The sequence below is a fragment of the Botryllus schlosseri genome, chromosome 6, assembly GCF_051294905.1.
Source record: "Botryllus schlosseri isolate E-star chromosome 6, Bs_hap1, whole genome shotgun sequence".
In the NCBI taxonomy this organism is placed as follows: Eukaryota; Metazoa; Chordata; class Ascidiacea; order Stolidobranchia; family Styelidae; genus Botryllus; species Botryllus schlosseri.
This window is the reverse complement of record NC_137241.1, coordinates 25,061,678-25,081,500: the sequence shown is the minus strand read 5'-3', so window position 1 is coordinate 25,081,500 and position 19,823 is coordinate 25,061,678. Positions and strand designations below refer to the sequence as shown.

Here is a 19,823-nt window from a genome sequence, read left to right as displayed (position 1 = left end):
GCAGTGATCGATTTTCAAACTCAGATGGAATCAATGCATGTCCTAATCTGGCTTCGAGGTCAGTAAACGAACCTATAGGCTACGTAACTGTACATTAGGTTGGTTTATTCTTGCTCAAGATTATATAGTCCACTATGCGCGCCGTTCGGCTTTGCGTCAGTCGAGTGTTGTGTCGAGGTTTCCGAGAAGTCCTGCATATTCCCAGGGAACTGGGAACGATAGTCGCTATCACGATGCGTTAGATCGTCCTGCGAATTGTCCGCGTCTTCAGTACTGTCGCCTTGATTCTTCGGTTCTTCGCCACCGAATATTCTGCGAAAGAAATCACCGGCTTTTCTCTTCATCGACGCCGTCGAATGTACTGGCGAGTCAGATATAGCTGGTAGCTCGTCATCTGAACTGAATACAAATCGTCATGAAAGTAATCAATCTCGGTGTCATTATTATATGGGTACATGCGTAATTTCGTATGTGCAACATAACCGGGACATACAGGGACATATTATCAGATAATATTAGTTGCCTAATTAAACTAATTAGAACGAAATACTGGTAATCTAATTGTAATTCCGTGTTGGGACCAGAGTTGGATCAATTGTAATTTGTAATTGTAATTGAATGTAATTAATTACATTTTTCAATGTAATTGTAATGTAATTGTAATTGAAGCATTTTTATTTTGTGTAATTGTAATTGTAATTGTAATTTGCCCAAAATTTTGCTCAATTACAATTTCAATTACATTAAATTGCTATTGAGACCTGACAAGCACATATAAAATAATTGACATATAATGCAGTCTCTTAAAATGTCGACAAGGAATTTGGTGGATCCATTCGCGGAAGCCCTTGACTGCGCCCTTGCGGGCGACGTTTTTTTCTATTTTTACCGCTATGCTGGCCTAGGCTGCCATTGTATACAATTTTTAGATTACTAACCAACGGATGGATTCGCAACACGTGACTCACGATTGAATACGCCGAGAAGCGAACTGCTGAGCCGGCTAAAAGCAGCAGAATTGATATTCCCATAGCTGGCGATCCAAGCGTCGAAATTTGATATGTATGGTCCTAATTGAAAGCTAGTGTCGCACTGATTCCGCAATAAAAGTATATTTCCAGGCAATGGTACCATCCCAAAATAGTCGTGAAAGTCTGGGAATCGGCATTGTTCTGAACAATCGCTAGGCGTAATTGGTAATTGTTGTGGTCATGCTGCTGCAGCGCTCTCACTTTTCAGAACAGTCGGCCTTAAACGGCTATTTTGGAGCAGTTACATTGCCCTCACGAGATTTTATTTTGTATTCTCGGAATTAGTACATCAATAGCTTACGATAAAGAACAGATGCATCAAATTTGGACGCATGGATCGCCAGCTCTAGGACCACAAAGTTTGCTGCTTTAGCCGGCTCTGCAGTACGTTTGTCGGTGCATTCATCCGTGACTCACATCTTGGGCATCTATCCGTGGGTTGGCAATCTACAATACGATTTCAGATCACGATGCTGCATCGTTATTTCGTCTGGCTAACTAACCAGACCACTGGATATTATATAACATCTTATCTGACAAAGCACGGTTTTGTTTTCACTCCTCATCCTAATTCCTACGTCCCTCGATAAAAATAATATTATTTCTTTAATTATATACTATATACGCAAATCCAACACGTGCATATGTTATAATACTTTTTCAACGACATACTGCACCCTATCCTTAATCCTAACCCATAGGAAATTAGGTAAATAACATTTTACATTTCCAATTACGTGAGCCATAATTACCAAGCATACAAAACACGCTTATATTACGTCACAATGACATCTCACATAGCATACTATGTACGCACATAAACGCATTTATTACCACACAATCTGAACTAGACTTGAATTGTTGTTAAATACGACGCTGCGGTTGTCAAGGAGCACGGTTGAATTTATGATTATTAAATTACATGTTCAACAGCAGCAATTGTAATTGTAATTGTAATGTAATTGAAGCATGCAAGGAGTAATTATAATTGTAATTGTAATTTGATATTTTTAGCATGAAGTAATTGTAATTGTAATGTAATTGAAACATTCATGAAAGTAATTGTAATTGTAATTGTAATTGAACTGAAATAATGTAATTGATCCAACTCTGGTTGGGACGACTCGAGTCAACTTTTTCAGATGACTTGACTTGACTCGGCGTTTCAAAAATGTAGTTTGACTCGTGACTCGAAGTCAAATTTTCGAGTCAATTTCAAGTCATCGGTATTGTCTATGTCGCTTTACACCTGTACGTGCATTTTCTCCACACGCTGAAATGCATTGAGTGAGCATTGAGCAACCTTTCAATCAACAATCACGCAGCCTGTGTTACTGAACCTACGTCGGTATGTCACAAATAAAGAGACCATATAAACGAAGTGATTAGAGCGTATGTTATCGTGAATTAGTATTAATTTATCTATAGCCGTTCTGTTCTATAAATTGTTCAGTGCCGATGTTGATATACTGCAGTTTATACATTTATATTACTCGACAACAATTTGTGCAGGCTTACATGTTACCGTGAGGGTTGCATTTGAAACAAAAATCAATTTAAAACAAAATTTTGATCTAATTTGCAAAAGCTGAAAATTTTCTAGTAGTCCATGTTTACTATCATGGACTTGATTTACCTTTTCGATGAAGAGCGATCGCTGAGTTGACGAAAGAAGAACTGCGATCCATCGATCGAGATGTGATTTAGGGAAGGATGTCGGTGAGCTGCGAATCTACATGTGTATACGAATTGTGATGATAATTGATGCGCAGATCCTTCAGGTGATCTTACCTAAAGCCCTCTCGCGATAAAGTTCTCGTGGTTTTTCGCCTCCACGAGGGCGCCCGTTTTTTATTCTTTCTCTTTTTCGAATGCACTTTAGCGGATGAAGACTCGGCCTGTGACAATAACATTATAAACGAATATCTTGAAACATCACAGGAGTACACCAAATTTAACGGTCCCACATGGATTTGTCCTGGAATCGCCGATCGTAGGAAGGGAGATGATTACACAGAATTCTCAAAGTTGTTGTGAGATCATAATAGTCATTAATATATTCCCGAAGACAACAGCGGTGTTTATAGCTTTAAAAGTTAATATGTCATTAATCCTGGCTGGCCCCTTGTATAGAGGTCAGTTGAATGTGAAAGTGATTTCTGCGTTTCGTCATTATCTTAACATGATTTTTATTCTTCTATCTCTCTTATATTTGTTTATTCAATTATTCATTGATCTGTATTGCTATTGCCTATACTTGAGCTGTCTACATCGTCCGCAGTATCAGTATCAGTTTTATTAGGAATTTCATCAGTTCAAAACACCACAAGGCTGCGATACAATGAAAAAAGTAGATGTCGCGGTAGGCCCGCGGTTGTATAAAACAACGATGTACAGTGTACACCCAGCAATTTTAATCCATTCCAACAGGTCATTGCGAAGATATTACAGTTTGAAAATTTTGAATTTATTATAAAATATTTGGAAAGTTTCTTTCAAATTTACCTGTCTACCTCATGAAATCGTTAGAAACAAACGATTCATAACAATTTTGGCTAAATTCCAACCCGTAAAAGCGAAGTTATTTGAGCTTTTAGTTAATAATTCTGTATTTTAGTTAATAATTATGGTTTTTAGTGGATAATTCCGAGTCAAAACATCGACCTACGGCGAGAGGACCTTTTCTTCCGCAGCCGCCATTCTGTGAAACAATCTTCCATTTCTATCAGGCTATCTGACTCACTATCTCTTTCCAAGCGCAAAATCAAGACCGGTTTATTCACACGGGCGCTCGGACTACAGTGTTCATTTTGCCCTACAACGCTACAACTATGCACTCCGTCTTTCTACATATCGTTTACTTTTATATTTTATTGCCTCTTATGTACAGCGCCCTAGTGTAGTAATGATATATTGCTATATTCTGCGTTCGATAAATTATTATATTATAATTATACCCAATACCCACTCTCAATGCTATTTTTTCAAATCCAAAACCTCCAACTGCAATAACTTCGCCTCTACCAGGTGGAATTTAGTCAAAATTGTTATACATCGTTTACTTAGACAACTTACCTATTTTATGGGACAGCCAGTCAAATTTGAGAATTTTCTTAAATATTTTATAATATATTCAAAATTCTCAAACTGTAATGGCTTCGCGATTATAGATTGGAATGAATTCAAATTTGGTGTGCATCGTTTTTTAGACAACCTGGCGATCTAATCGCCCAGCAAACAAGATTTTGGAAAAACTTTTTTTTTTGTAACAGCCGTAATGCACACTGAATGAAAAGTAAAGGAAGATAATACAACAGCACAAACGACAAAATGAGATTGCGTGTGACGGAAGGCGATATCGATATTTCAGGTCGTGGCCCGGAAAACTTGAGGGTTGACTAATATTTATTCAGTAGAAATTGCTTCTTAAGTAGGGCGATTTTTTTACATGTCAAAAGAACTCAACATTAGGTCAGAAAAATGTCAAAATTGTTTACAAAGTTAAAACTTTTTGCAACCTGCATTTCGTTTGTATCGCAGATTTTGCACTGTCGGTGAACTTATAATTTGACATTTACAGCTTGTAGCTCAATGTGAATCATAAAACATTCAAATGAAACAAATAGGTTGACATGGTGTTATGCTCAACGTACCGCAATATCCCAACTGAAGCAGACTGCGTGGGCATTGCATGGTTCTTATATCAAGAAGCGCATGATGAAAAATTGTGATGTATAGACACCATTGCCAGAATGAAGCAACACGGTTTGTCACCAGCAGTGTACGTACAGTGTTGTCAGCCAACAACTGCTGCTGTTAACGTTCTTTCTCTATTCTTGGCAAGCTACTTAGTAAGGACAGACATTTTCTACCCGAGAATGTAGAAAAGTATCTTTCGCTGTACTACAAATCTTCTTAAATTATTTTTACCATAGTGGGTATGTAACTACTGGAATTCTTTATAGGGCCAGATTTCGTTAAATAAAGTTTTTTCATGTAAAAATTTGTCAGTTTTTTTTCAGGCCAAACTAACTTCGTTAGGACAGAGAGTTCCAACCAGAAATGAAGATAAGTAGTATACCATTCTAACAATACGTGGAAAAATACCTAATTTGCATTGGTTAGAATTAACGTTTTTAAGGTAAAAAAATGTCAAAATTTTGATTTTTTAGGTCAAAATCTTTCCTTTTTTAGGTCAACGTCCTATCTTCTGAGTTATGAACTCGTATAACACAGGGCAACAAATTTTTTTCACAAATCATGATACGTGAGAACGATTTAGGAGTATATCAGGGGCGCTGAGTCCGAAAATAACATTACTTTTGCCGAATTGGCTCTATTTTATGAGATATTGCCTCTTCCTAGTCCTACATATACCCGAAAAGTAGTATATTTTTGAGTAATAATAGGTTAACTCGTGCTTGAGGAGGTGAATATGGGCTTAGATTACTTTATATCATATCACATGTAGTACTAACATGTGCGTTGTAGTGCACTGATAAACCAACAGTTAGTTTTATCCTGAAAATTAACATTTAGAGCCTATTTTTTCGACAGATTACGTCAATTAACACCCAACCCCCTCATTTGAACTACAGAAAGAGTCAAATGACACTTATCTCATCACCGATGATTAGTGGGCTCAAATTTAACACGCTTTCCGACGATTTTTAATATTAGATACCTTCCCTTGCTATCATTTTCAGAAATTTCAATTCACAGGAGTTTCAAGTATGCTAAAAATGAGGGATATACTAGGGATGGTGTGAACCTCTGAAAGGTTCAGGTTCGTGTGAACGTGAACCTTTTTGAAAGGTTCTGTGTGAACAAGAACGTGAACCTCATGACGTCACGTGACGTCATATTGCTAATTTAAACCCTTTATTTCAATTAAGTGATTGCCTATATTTTTGTATTGTACATGTACAATAGGGCGGTTCAAAAATAACCTTTTTTCCTTAATCTTGCGGGCTACGTGATTAAATCGTTAGGTTGCCTTAAAAAACGACGCACACCAAATTTGAATTCATTCCAACCAATATTCGCGGTTTACGTAGAGTTTGAAAATTTTGAATTTGCCCAGAAACGCAAAAAAAAATTTTTTTCAAATTTTTCTGCCAACCCCATGAAATTGTTCGGCTGTCTTCAAAGATTATGCAAAACAAATTTTACTCAATTCCAAGCCGTAGAAGCGGAGTTATTCCAGTTTTTCGATGAAAATTATTGGATTATCCACCGATCAAGGATAATCCCAGAACTATCAAAGAAAAACTGATATAACTCCACTTCTACGGCTTGGAATTGAGTCAAATTTGTTTTGCATAGTTTTTGAAGACAGCCCAACATTTTCATGGGGTTGGCAGAAAAATTTGAAAAAAATTTTTTTTTGCGTTTCTGGGCAAATTCAAAATTTTCAAACTCTACGTAAACCGCGAATATTGGTTGGAATGAATTCAAATTTGGTGTGCGTCGTTTTTTAAGGCAACCTAACGATTTAATCACGTAGCCCGCAAGATTAAGGAAAAAAGGTTATTTTTTAACCGCCCTAATGTACAAGTACACGATACCTAGCGACGACTCGGGCCACAAAATGGCACAGTGCTGAAGTACATTTTGACGTTTTAAACGTCGCCAACTGTTTCAACAGCGGCAATCAAATGATATATTAATCCCATAAAATCAATATCATCCAACAATTGCCAACAATTTCGACGAGGACTTGCCAGGGAATATAAGCTTACGCCTTAACGGTCTCGGCGTGACCGAACAACGTATTCGGCGTCTTAGTATTTCTACATGGATATTGAGCAGAGAGTAAAACGGGTGTCTAAACTTGCTACCAATATTACCCCACTAACAAGTTATACAACTGTAGCCAACACCCCAATCGCAGTCACTAAATATTCAGGAACGCAAAGCTGGATATTCCGAGCAAACTTTTGAAACAATGCAAGTAAAATTTTTGAGATTGTCAAGGTGCATGCTCGTTCAGTGTTGATTTTTTATGCTGCCTGTGCCATGCATGGAGTGGCCCGCAGTTGAAATGCAATTAATTTGAACCAAAGATGTTATAATTAAGCGAAAATTGAAATATATGAAAAAGGTTCGCAGTGAAGAACCTACCAAGGTTCTGTTGTGAACACGAACCTCAAAATTTCCGAGGTTCATGTTATGTTCGTGTATTTACGTTGGTATCGTTTCACTCTTATTTGTCTAGGATTAGTAATTACCGCCAATCATTATTTCCTCGTGTGTCGTGCTTTGTATTTATACCCTGTGTTCTGTTGTCTCGGGGTCTTTCGTTTAACTGCACTCTGGATCGTGTCGCTGCCTAAAGTTATTCTGTTGTACAATATACTGATTCTGTATTGCAACCTCGTCGCATTGAGTTATTGTTCAAACAAGATCAAGAACATAACAATTGGTGTCAGAAGTCGGATTCATAGTTATTTCTGCGACGAATACTGTATATATCATGGAAGCAAGTATATTGAAGCTTCTAGAGAAGCAACAGGAAATGATGGCTGAACAACGAGCACAGCACAAAGAAGAGCTGGCACAGCACAAAGAAGACATGAAGCAACAAAATGCTCAGCACAAAGAAGAAATGGCGCAATTAACGCAGAGGTTGAATCCCGGTACATCAACATCTGAAGCTGCCGCTCCCAAGTTTGATTCGTTTGAAAAATCAAAGGAGAAATGGGACCAGTATCTGCAACGATTCAACCATCACCTAGCAATTTACGGCATTTCCAACATGGATAAAAGAAGAGCGTGTCTACTCTCATGGGTTGGACCTGAAACGTACTCGCTCTTACGTAATTTGTTTGGTGCTGCTGATGTCAGTGCGCAAACTTTCGACGCGTTGACTGAGAAGTTGTCTACACACTTCAAGGACTCAATTCATGTGCAAGCAGCCAGGTACGAATTTTACAATTGCAAAATGCAGCCGGGGCAATCGTACGCCGATTGGATCGCAACTCTACGCGGAATCTCCAAGGATTGCAACTTCACATGCTCAAGAGATGGCTGTGATCAGAGCTACGTTGATGAGCTAATGCGCGATCTCATCATTAAAGAAACGCCGCACGCGGATGTGAGACGGCATTGTCTAACACAAACCAATCCATCCCTCGACGACGTTCTCAAAGTAGCCGCAACATACGTGAGAACGCTGGAAACCGATAGGGTTATCCAGGGCGAGAGTAGCGGTAAAGACACTTCCATCGTCAACAAAATGACGGGAAGTTATCAGAAGGGGAGAAAACCTTCCAAATCCATTCAGGGCAACTTCCCGGAAAGACTGAAATCCTGCAGCCGCTGTTTCATCGATCACCAGAGAAAAGACTGTCAGTATCGACATGCAGTATGTCAGAAATGTGGTCGTAAAGGTCATATCAAACCTGTGTGCATGTCTACCAAACCTAGTATCACGCAACAGGTCACATCCGTCAATTTCTGCTCAGTGCCACTCGTCTCCTTCGACATCGATCAACTATATCGACGCGTGGGAAACCAGCTCTGGATCAACTCCAGCATCAACGGCATTCCGTTGCCGACACAGTGGGACACTGGTGCACCCTCCGCCATGGTGGGATTGACTGGGTACAAAACTTTGGGCTCTCCGAAACTCTCAGCATACCATTGCTCTTTCGTAGCGTATGGCGACAAGCCATTGAAAGTGAAAGGTATTTGCACTGTAACCGTGCAGGTGGGTTCTGAAGTTCGAGTTGGCTTAAAATTGGTGGTTCTCGACGAACACCGTGGGCAAAACATTTTTGGTCTCGATTGGAGCGATGCTTTCTCCATGACCGCTAAGGGAACGTCTGCTTTGGATTCAATTTCCTCGCAGATGGTCAAATCGCAATCATGTAATACTATTGACATTTGTGATTCGAACGACAAATTGGTATCTTTTCAGTCCAAATTTCTCTCCGTTTTCTCTAATGTATTAGGACGATGCACCAAGACAAAGGTGACAATTCACTTGAAACCTAATGCCAAGCCCGTATTTAACAAGCCACGTCCTTTGCCGTTTGCAAGGCAAATCGCTGTTCAAACCGAATTGGATAGATTAGTCAATCAAGGTATTCTCGAACCAATTAATTACAGTGATTGGGCAGCACCAATTGTTGCCGTCACTAAATCAAATGGATCAGTACGCATTTGTGGTGACTTCAAAGCATTGAATCAACAAATTCAGATAGATCAACATCCCCTGCCTTCCTTAGATGAAATCCTTCACAAGTTACAGGGTGGTTGTATTTTTACGAAAATTGATCTTGCCGATGCTTATTTTCAGCTAGAATTAGATGATGATGCGAAGAATTTGTGTGTCATCAACACGCAATTCGGTCTATTCCGTTATCGACGCATGTGTTTCGGAGTCGCATCTAGTCCCGCAAATTTTCAACGCTGTATTGATGCCATGATCGCCGGCTTACCCGGTGTTGCTAGTTTTATCGATGACATAATCGTTACTGGCATTGATGAACGCGACCATTTTCGCAACTTATCGCTACTCTTTGAGCGCCTCACCGAATACGGCTTCACCGTCAATTTCGCGAAATGTGAATTTTTCAAAAGTAGTATCGAGTACCTTGGTCATATAATCGACAAGGACGGCAAACGCCCGTCTCACAAATCCGTTGAAGCAATCAAACAGTTGCCTAAACCTCAGGATGTTCGCCAGCTACAGGCATTCCTGGGCAAAGTAAATTATTATCGCGCGTTTATTCCTAATTTCACGAATAAAGCCGCTGCCTTATACCGTCTACTTCAAAAAGACGCGAAATTCATTTGGAATGCGGACTGTGATGCAGCTTTTCGCATTCTCAAAAACGACGTAATCGACGCTACGCAGTTAGCTCATTATGATGTAAACAAGCAGCTCATTTTGTCAACGGATGCTTCTCAATTCGGAATCGGCGCTGTCCTCTCAATCGAGCACAATGGCGAAGAGAGACCGATCGCGCACGCATCGAAAACCCTTTCCGATTCGCAAAAATCCTACTCTCAAATCGAGAAGGAAGCTCTGTCAATCATTTACGGAGTCACTAAATTTCGTCAATTCTTGTATGGTAGAAAATTTACGCTGGTAACGGACCACAAACCGCTTTTAGCTATTTTCTCGCCAGACAAGAAAATTCCCGTGATTACAGCGCAACGCTTACAGCGATGGGCACTAACGCTCATGGCTTACCAATACGATATTCGCTATAAACCGACTAATCAGCACGGAAACGCCGACGGTTTATCTCGCCTACCAAAGGGTCCAGACCCTGAGTTTGACGAACGGGAAATTCGTGAAAACGCGGAGATCGTTCACGCTATTAATATGGCATTCGATGGCTTGCCGTTAACTCGCAATGAAATTCGCGACGCGACGCTGAAGGACAAAACCATGAAACTAGTAAAATTATCTGTCACTCATGGTAATTGGAATCCAAAGACGCACATTGATGATTTTTCTTGGTTTTCGACTCGCAAACATTCGCTTTCACTGCACGAAGACATAGTCATGCTCAATATTGATGGTTTTCAGCGCGTAGTAATTCCGCAGTCACTTCGCTCGCGAGTCTTATCATTATTGCACGAAGGGCATTGGGGTATCGCGAAAATGAAGCAGATGGCTCGACGTTACATCGCATGGCCTTCCATTAATCGCGACATTGAAAATCTCGTGAAAAGTTGCGACGCTTGCCGTAAGGTAATGAAAGCGCCTGATCGTCAGTATCGCGAATGGCCAAAAACTTCTGAAAGCTTTGATCGAATTCACTTGGACTTCGCAGGTCCAATAAACAATAAGATGTTTCTCGTCATCGTCGATGCGCATTCGAAATATCCTTTCGTTAAAGTAATGAATGTCGGTTCTACCACAACCTTGTGTGTGGTCAACGCTTTGCGGGAAGTCTTCTCAATTGAAGGCTTGCCCGTAACAATTGTTACGGATGGCGGGCCGCAATTCACATCGAATGAATTCGATACGTTTTGTACGAATTTGGCAATCAGTCATATCGTATCACCATCTTTTCACCCTGCCTCGAACGGGGAAGCGGAGCGTTTTGTCCAGACTTTAAAAGCTGGATTGATAAAAAATTGCGACGGGGGAAAAGATCTCAACTTTGCGCTCCAAACACTTCTCGCTACGTACCGATGTGCACCGCACCCGGGCATAGACTGGAAAACGCCTGCCGAGATTTTACATGGTCGGCAGCCGCGCAATTTGTTAAGTTTGTGCTCGCCCTTCGACAAATCGAAACCTGTTACGCCTAGACAATCAGTCACTCATTTCGAGATTGGTTCCTCGGTTTACGCTCGCAGCTACCGAAGCGGACCAAAGTGGGTTGCTGGCGTGGTGACAGAAATACTGGGGCGTGTTGTGTACATCATAAAAACAGATCATGGGTATTGGAGAAGGCATAAGAACCAACTCCAACCCCGCTTGATTTCAGCTGGCAATAATACAGCCACACAGGAAGTTGCTCAGCCGCAACAGTCACAAGCTGAGCAACCATTGGTTCGTAATAGGGCACAACGTCCTGCAGCTAGTCCTGCTCGTACGTCGGGTAGACGTTACCCCGTTAGAAATAGGAGACAAACTGATTTCTATCGGCCAACGTGAATCGCCCTGCACCCTTTAACTTACAGGGGAGGACTGTTATGTTCGTGTATTTACGTTGGTATCGTTTCACTCTTATTTGTCTAGGATTAGTAATTACCGCCAATCATTATTTCCTCGTGTGTCGTGCTTTGTATTTATACCCTGTGTTCTGTTGTCTCGGGGTCTTTCGTTTAACTGCACTCTGGATCGTGTCGCTGCCTAAAGTTATTCTGTTGTACAATATACTGATTCTGTATTGCAACCTCGTCGCATTGAGTTATTGTTCAAACAAGATCAAGAACATAACAGTTCACACACAGAACGCGAACGTGAGCCTCACGTTCACACCATCCCTAGGATATACCTAGACAGAGAAAGAGTCGTAATAATCTAGATTTGTTTTCCTTCGTATTTCACGAGAACACCTGGAGCATGAAGCGATTCGATATGTAAAACGGCACCAAGTATGCACTTACAAGGAGTACTTTGGTATGACGTTGAGAGATCAAGATAAACGCCGGGCACCGCAAACGGTCAGCCAGCATTAGGCTGAAACTTCGCGCTTATGGAATCAATGTTAAGTCTGACTGATGCAAATTGTAATCCCCGTAGTTTTGTGTGAGCCAAAGAGCCACCATGATGATTGAAATTTTCACATGAATGGAACAGAAACAAAAAGTCATAGCACTTCCTCAACATTGACTCTGCTTTGCAGCAAATTACCCACTCCCGTGAAATTCCAGTTGCACTTTTACGGTCCTGCCAAATCTGATTTCGAATGATGCTACGATATAGGATGTAGTGGAAGATGAAGATGGCATTAGGATATGCTGTGGAAAATGAATTACCACCGACTCCTCAACATTATTACGAATATAGAGTGAACCAACGCCTTGCACTCAAGATCAGCTAAACAACGAAGGTCTTGGCTTGTGTTTAGATGACAAAAAAGAAACTATGGAGATAACGTGGAAGTGATGTTCACGAACGTTCTTGGATCAAGGATAAGCATGAGCATAAAAGTTCTGTATCATCGCTTACCCGGAAACCGGGGAAATATGAGTGAGGGACGAGGTGGAAGGTGTCTCCTATAAATCAAATAAATGGAAGAGAAATATCCAGATAGTTGGGATGCTCACGTTATGACTGATTACTGCCAGCTGTCTATTGCGAATCAGCCCCAATTAAAATCGAGGACTTTCCTGCACATGACTTCAAGCTAATTTGAGATAAAAACAGGAATTTCATCTGAGAACTTCACTAATGCACATCCAGATATTGATTTATTTCCACGAGAAGATTTGAATGCTCATTGGTAAACAAAATTATTGCTTACTTATTGTTTATTTCGTCTGTGTTTACGAATTGTGGTCTTTTTGTGGGTTCAGGCATACTTGGTTTGTTATTATCGAATTACTGCTATTTGTTGTTCACTTCAAGCACATTTATCGATATAGGAAGCTTATTGTAACAAATTACAATCAAAATCCGGTGGAAATACGAATAAATGGGGTATTTTTGTGTTCAATATGTCGAAAAGAATAGATTTATGCAGCACAGTTACGCTGCGCCGATCTAAATTGTGCTTTGCATGTCTCACATTCTCGGGATTTCAGTACAGACAGACCTACTAAAACATTTAATATAGGCTGTTAGGACAAAATAGCTTGAATAAAAAATAAAACAAAAAAACGTCCAAATTCGGGGATATCTTGAAAAATAGAGCTAATCTGCAGAAACCAATGTCATTTTCGAGCTCAGCGCCCCCGATTTATCCCAAAATCGTTCTCACCTATACCATGATGAATTTTTGTTGTTGTCCAGTGTAATGGGTGTTACTAAAATACACGGCTCGAAGCATATGGTACTCAATTCAGAATCGAATCATTCCGGTATTTCATTTTACCCGGCCTTAAGTACGATATATTAACAGCCCATGTCAGTTTCAAATGACATTCAACCGAAAATGAATATTCCTATTGATTTTCGGCTGCCATGTTAGGATAAGGCTGAATACAAGTTGGCGATATGAATTTACTAGGCTAGTCCGAAATTACCACAACATGAGTAATTGATCCTATGGGCTGTAAAAGTTATTGAGCGGAAAAGGAATTTTCATCCCACCTCTCTTTGTTTGTCGCTCGAGCTTTTTTCGAGAATAGGAGATCTCTCTGAATCTTTCGCCATATGATATCTAGGGAAAAAAAATCGACAAAGAAATCGTTCCCAAATTCGGACGCAGAATGACTGAATCTACCAACCTTATAAAAGTCACGGCGATGGCGGCTGTACCGAGCATGAGTAAAGCCGTTCCTATGCCAATAAGTACCCACGGGACAACGGTCCATATCTTGTGTTGCCAATTGAACTCCCCTTCGGAGGTATTTTGGTCTGCTGTTTCCTGCAAACATTACGCAAGAACTCGACTGAATGTCATGTAAAAATGGTGATGGTTTTGTCCTAACGCAGACCATTGTAGCTTCATTGTATGTCATCATTGGTCGTCATAGTGGAGGTAACTCGACAGGGGTGCCGGCTACTAGCTTACCTGTTGGACCGCTGAAAGTAAATGGGTGAGCCACGGCCGATAGAGAACTGTTTGGAAAATGTACCAATACGTTTTCTAACCTACTGAGTACTGATAAATCAATGAACAGATGGTAAATTGTCTTTTATAATTCTAATGATTCCATACTTTCATAGAATTTCTACGAAGTTGTGACCCTGACAATATCATAGCGTAAATATCCCTGGCCACGCAACCATGGATGAACAAACCTTCTTCATGTGAACTGAATAGAAATCATGTATCCCATAATATTCCAGTTGTAATGTAGAGTAATTAAGTAGGGTTTTATTAGAATTACTAAGGAGGGGTTGAACGCTATGTGTTACACGACACCCTATAGTGATAATCTGCTTATGCCGAAGGTTTATCTGGGTTCCTATTCGCTGACCTCACTGCGAAATCTGTGTTCACGAAATCAGCCACAAATTTAGAGATCATATTTGTATGATGTATAGTTATCGTGTAGTATCATCCTAAAGTCAGCTGTTGTCAATTTATTACTATCAACTAGTGGGAGTAAAGAGTCAACGTGATTACTCCAGGATCTATAGCTATATTATATTATTGAACATGGGCCCATAAATCGTAAAGTCTGACGATAAGCTAAACCTCCTGATTTCAAATGCATCGACGATACCTTTAGTTGTTTAATTAAAAAATCTCGAGCTAAAAACCAAACGCTTCCAGCCAGCACGAGAAGGATCCCAATTATTGCGATGATAACAAACACTCCTTTGCTCCACTGACGATGTCGCGTTGAATCAGTCGTTAGCGTTGATTCAAATGTATCTGACTTCAAAAACGGTGGTCGTTTGTTTTCGATTCGGTCTAAAATACAATAAACAAAGCCCTTTATATGTGTGTAGATAGAATCAGTAAATGGATATATACAATACATTATACTATGAAATATATCTTCTATAGCAGCGATTCCCAAGCTATATTCCGCCACTGATACTCAGGTGTCTAGTGAATACTTTTGCACTTTTGGAAAATATCTGTATAGATATTTGAAACAAGTCATGCAGACAAGCATATTCGACTTAACAGCGCTCAACTGCGTCAATATCTGATAAATAAGGACATGTGACGATGAGACCACGTATGACATATTGCTCATAGAACATGGGTAATTGACACGTCATATTTGGGATGCTATTTTAGAATCGACTCATATACAAGGAATCAATGCGTAAGCCATAAACACATTGCCTGGACTCCAGCTTGTACGTACAGCAACATAGGGATGGTGTGAACGTGAGGCTCACATTCGCGTTCTGTGTATGAATCTCAGGAATTGAGAGGTTCACGTTCACAAACGAACCTCGGTAGGCTCTGCACTGTGAACCTTTAATATATTACTATTTTCCACGCCATTATACCATTTTGGTTACAATTCATTGCATTTCAACAACTGCGGGCCACTCTATGCATGGCGCTGGCAGCATACAAAATCAACACTAAAGGAGCATGCACCTTGATAATCTCAAAAATTTTACTCGCTCTGTTACAAAAGTTACGAAATATCCAGTTTCAGTTTGTAAATATTTAGAGACTCTCTGCTGTGAGCTTGACGCGCAATCACACAATATCAAGAGCGAAATACGCTACACGTAGGTGGTCAGCGAATGATGCTTATTCAACCAATCAATGAGATTCATATAAAGAATACATCGTTGTCGAATGTAAAAAATCTAGCATGCGTACGGGGACGATCTTGATTTGCTATGTTTATTGTATCATACAAAAACAAATCCACGTTATTGGGGTGTTGGCTATACTCATGTATAACTTGTTAATGGGGTAATATCGGTAGCAAGTATAGAAACCTTTTTGACACTATGCTCAATATCAATATCAATACTCAAACGCCGAATACATATTCCGTTCTGGCCTAGACCGTTAAGGCGTAAGCTTGTATTCCCTTGCAAGTCTTCTTCGATATTGTTGGCAAAGAGACGGAAGATATTGAATTTATGGGATTATTATATCATTTGATTGCTCCAGTTGATATATTTGGAGAGGTTTAAAAAGTCAGCACGTAGGCTACTTCAGCATTGTGACATATTGTGGCCCGAGTCGTCTGTAGGTAGCGTGTTTTACATTAATAGGCCTACATCACTTCACTGAGATATAGCGTTGGAATCAACAATATGACATCACGTGACGTCATGAGGTTGACGTTCACGTTCACGCGAACCTGAACCTTTCAGGGGTTCACACCATCCCTAATGAGCAGCATAACTTCGCAGAATTTGTTAATATCAATTTAGATAATAAGTATAGAGTTTATCCATTTGGATTTCGGAAGCAATGAATCGACCAACATTTCTGCAGAAGAATAAGAAAAAGCTCATTGATTTACGCAACAACCCGTTTCCGAAATGGCCCACTTTTGCCACACCAATAAATTGAATGGTTATATTGTGTATACTTCCAAATTATATTTCATGATCGGTGCCAAAGAAATCAGAATTATATTGCCAGTTGCATCTTCATGGCTATGTTGACATGTGAGCTCGTCTGTTTTGACTAGCATTAAAATCTACAGAAATCGCTTGGAATTGACAATGAAATGCGGGCACATTTGTCACAAATGTAATACCATGTCAGTCACATATATCCGTATAAACATAAACAAGCACATCTCTCGTATTATCATAAGTCATTTTGGGCAAGTTTTCGTCTAATATAAGTGCGCCGTGAGCATTTTATAATTTTTCCAGTGTGCCACAAGCTGGAAGAGTTTTAGATGCCAAACTAGATTGCGTCGGAGCTGTCTTTTCCACATCAAAAGCGAGAATGCAACTGTGCTGGAGTTCATATTATCCATTACCGACTGTCGATTTTTTTCAATCTGAAGCCCACAAAACCTTCTAGCGAAAAATATTTATATAATCGAAGATATCAAACATTATTTCGAACATGAGTGAACATGAACAAATATACACAATGCCCCAAGCGACAATCACTGCTGTGTCCTTGTATTTGGAACCGAAGCAGTCCCCATAGACATCTATCAACCTCAAGCAACTAACGGAATCTATTACCGTAACTAGAGCACAGGTGTACAAATTTTCAAATCAATTCGACCGCAGCTTTACTCGTGATTTCCAAGAGTCAAGTCTACCAATCCTGAAACGCTGCCACTATTTCTACAAGCAGTCTATTCACCTGATAACTCCATCGATTGCGATCCAACTGGTAAATATACAGGAGCAAAAATACTTTCATCTGGTATACTGTGTCCGCGTAGATCGCTCAATTCGCGCTCAACGCATCGCTTCAAACGATGTCTTGACCGGCAGCGAACTGTACTTCTATTAGATCTCGATGTACAGTAGTCGGGTAACGGAAGCGTTGCGCAGTAATATATAGAATCTCACGCGAATGATTCGTGCAATCTACAGCAACGGAAAAGAAGACGACATCATTGGATTGAGGTTTGAATAGACGGAAACGAATGATAGTATTCGACCAGACTACACATTTTTTCGACTCTGTCGCGTTTAAATGGATGCAAGTCAAATCAGCTGACAAGTCATCATCTATATGCGGCCTAGGGTCAGAAGTCATGTAGAACCAGTACACATCGCATCGTATTATGTGTCATCATTGATGCCAACTTCGCTCCGCGAGACATTCAAACTTTTATCAACAGTATGACTGGGGTTGCATTCAAAACAAATGGTGTTTTAAAAAATGCTGTTTAAAAAAACTTTTTTTTTCGTAAGTTGCATAATTATGCGATAATTCTGTAAATACTTTTGACAAAACTCGTCGTATGAGCCCAAATACGATTTGCGTCCAATATAGTCAACGTATAGGCCTATACATAACGGAATGATTAGAACCCTCAGAATCGTTGTCGGTTCAATCGTTAGAGCACGTAGATTTTAAGATCATTGGTACGGAATGGATGTTCTGATGATGATGACCGCCGACCGTAAAAATGCTGCATAACGATGTAGTCCATGGTTAAAGATATTTTTGTCCGTTTATGACGGGTCGGAAAGCCTTTTTCGTCAAGGAGCCTTATTTACCCTATATTTTCCATTGCCAGTGACAATACACTGTGACGTCACAACTAAAGATGCGTGACGTCATCGCTAAAAATAATAAAAAACACGACAAAGACCATGTTTTAAAATGATTTCTGTTTTAAATGCAGACTAAACTCGTGAACCAATTATATATATCATTGCGTGAACCCACCACGTGAATGAGCGGATGTTCTTGACAACAAACATCCTGCACTGCTGGGCCACTTACACACATTTTTCAGAAAATTCCTGTAGCGTGCCTTTTCTCGTACACGCGACTGAATATTATGGAACCCAATCATGAAGACGAGAAAATGATGATCGTAGTGAATAAACAAACTATCCACCCCCTCCGAACAATCTATACCAAATTAGGATTATACAAGCCCTGATCATGAGTTTCAATCGGAATTTATGGAGGTGTAGATTACTTAAGTCGTGTCCGACACAATCCTTCTTTCGTTCAATAGTTACCGTGTTCATTGAAGGAGCAATACGCTCCAAATATGATGTGGTAGCAGTCATTTACGTCAGGAAGCTACCGTACTCGAACAGTTGGTAAAATATTTTTTAGATGCACCGCATTAAACGTGGTGTGATTTTTGTGGGGTCGAGATTGCTCGTCCTCGCTTCGTAACCCTTTCCGAAATTTCCGGCACGTAGGCCTACTTCATCACTGTTGAAATTTCCCGACGCGACATCCTTCTTATTTCTTTGGGTATTACTGGAAACATGTGATGCGTCACTCACTTTGCTTCCACGTGATACAACAGCACGAACACTCATTGCACTTCGGAACATAGCCAATATGTATAATCACCTTTTTGGTCCATCATCACACGTGTGCTATGCCGCATTTAATAAAAGAATCTTTAGCTACAGTTAGGACATGATGGTTTCCTGGAAAAAGTGGTATTTTATCTTCAGTTTGCGACCGCATCATATTTTGAGCGCAGAACCCCTTTAACATCCTTGCCTTAAGAAGAGTAACGTCAACCCTAAGTTTTAACCATGTTTTATATCATTACTAGGGCAAGTTTTTGTTGCAGTTAAATCCGTGGAAAGTTGCATTTATTCATTTATTTTCGAAAAAAGTTGTCGAAGTTGCATTTTGACCACATTTTGCTCGGTTCACTAAAAAAGGGTCAATTTTCCGGCTCAGCTCCCGAAATACCCGTAAAAACGTTACTTCGGTGCTGATTTACGGTGTTTCAGTTGAATTTGGCCGTGTATTTCACCAAAATCGAAAATACTTTCATGAAAAATCGAAAAAGTTGCATGAAAAATATGGACAAAAGTTGCAAAATAAGATTCCTTCAAACAGCATTCTACATATCTTACGAGTATTTAGGAAGCTGTAAAAAAGTTGCAAAAACTTGCCCTGATTATTACTGATCATCCTGCTGTAATATCTGCGCAAATGCATTGACGCTTCCATGTCCCATCGTATTAGCACATCGGCGTGAGAAAACAATACCTGTCAGCACTGGCCATGCGTGCGTCGCGTCTGGCGAGTCATCAAATTAGTTTCATCATTTTAAACCTCGCAGTGTTGTTCATTTTCAGTCGTTCTTTTC

General features: G+C 40.0%; 1 protein-coding gene across 2 annotated transcripts; it reads right to left on the bottom strand.

Annotated features, from left to right (window-relative positions):
* Nucleotides 1–90: 90 nt before the first annotated feature.
* Nucleotides 91–17,673, bottom strand: LOC145441768 (uncharacterized). 2 transcript variants are annotated; one of them, XM_080319708.1, is made up of 7 exons: nucleotides 17,378–17,667; nucleotides 14,841–15,031; nucleotides 13,896–14,035; nucleotides 13,759–13,828; nucleotides 2,823–2,929; nucleotides 2,668–2,763; nucleotides 91–399 (listed from the first exon to the last, which is right to left on the bottom strand). In XM_080319708.1, exons 1-7 carry the CDS (start codon nucleotides 17,388–17,390, stop codon nucleotides 105–107), a joined length of 912 nt encoding a protein of 303 aa, XP_080175834.1. In that variant the 5' UTR covers nucleotides 17,391–17,667; the 3' UTR covers nucleotides 91–104. The 2 variants fall into 2 exon arrangements, with proteins under 2 accessions (XP_080175834.1, XP_080175835.1); XM_080319709.1 differs by having other exon boundaries at nucleotides 176–394; nucleotides 17,378–17,673.
* Nucleotides 17,674–19,823: the final 2,150 nt, after the last annotated feature.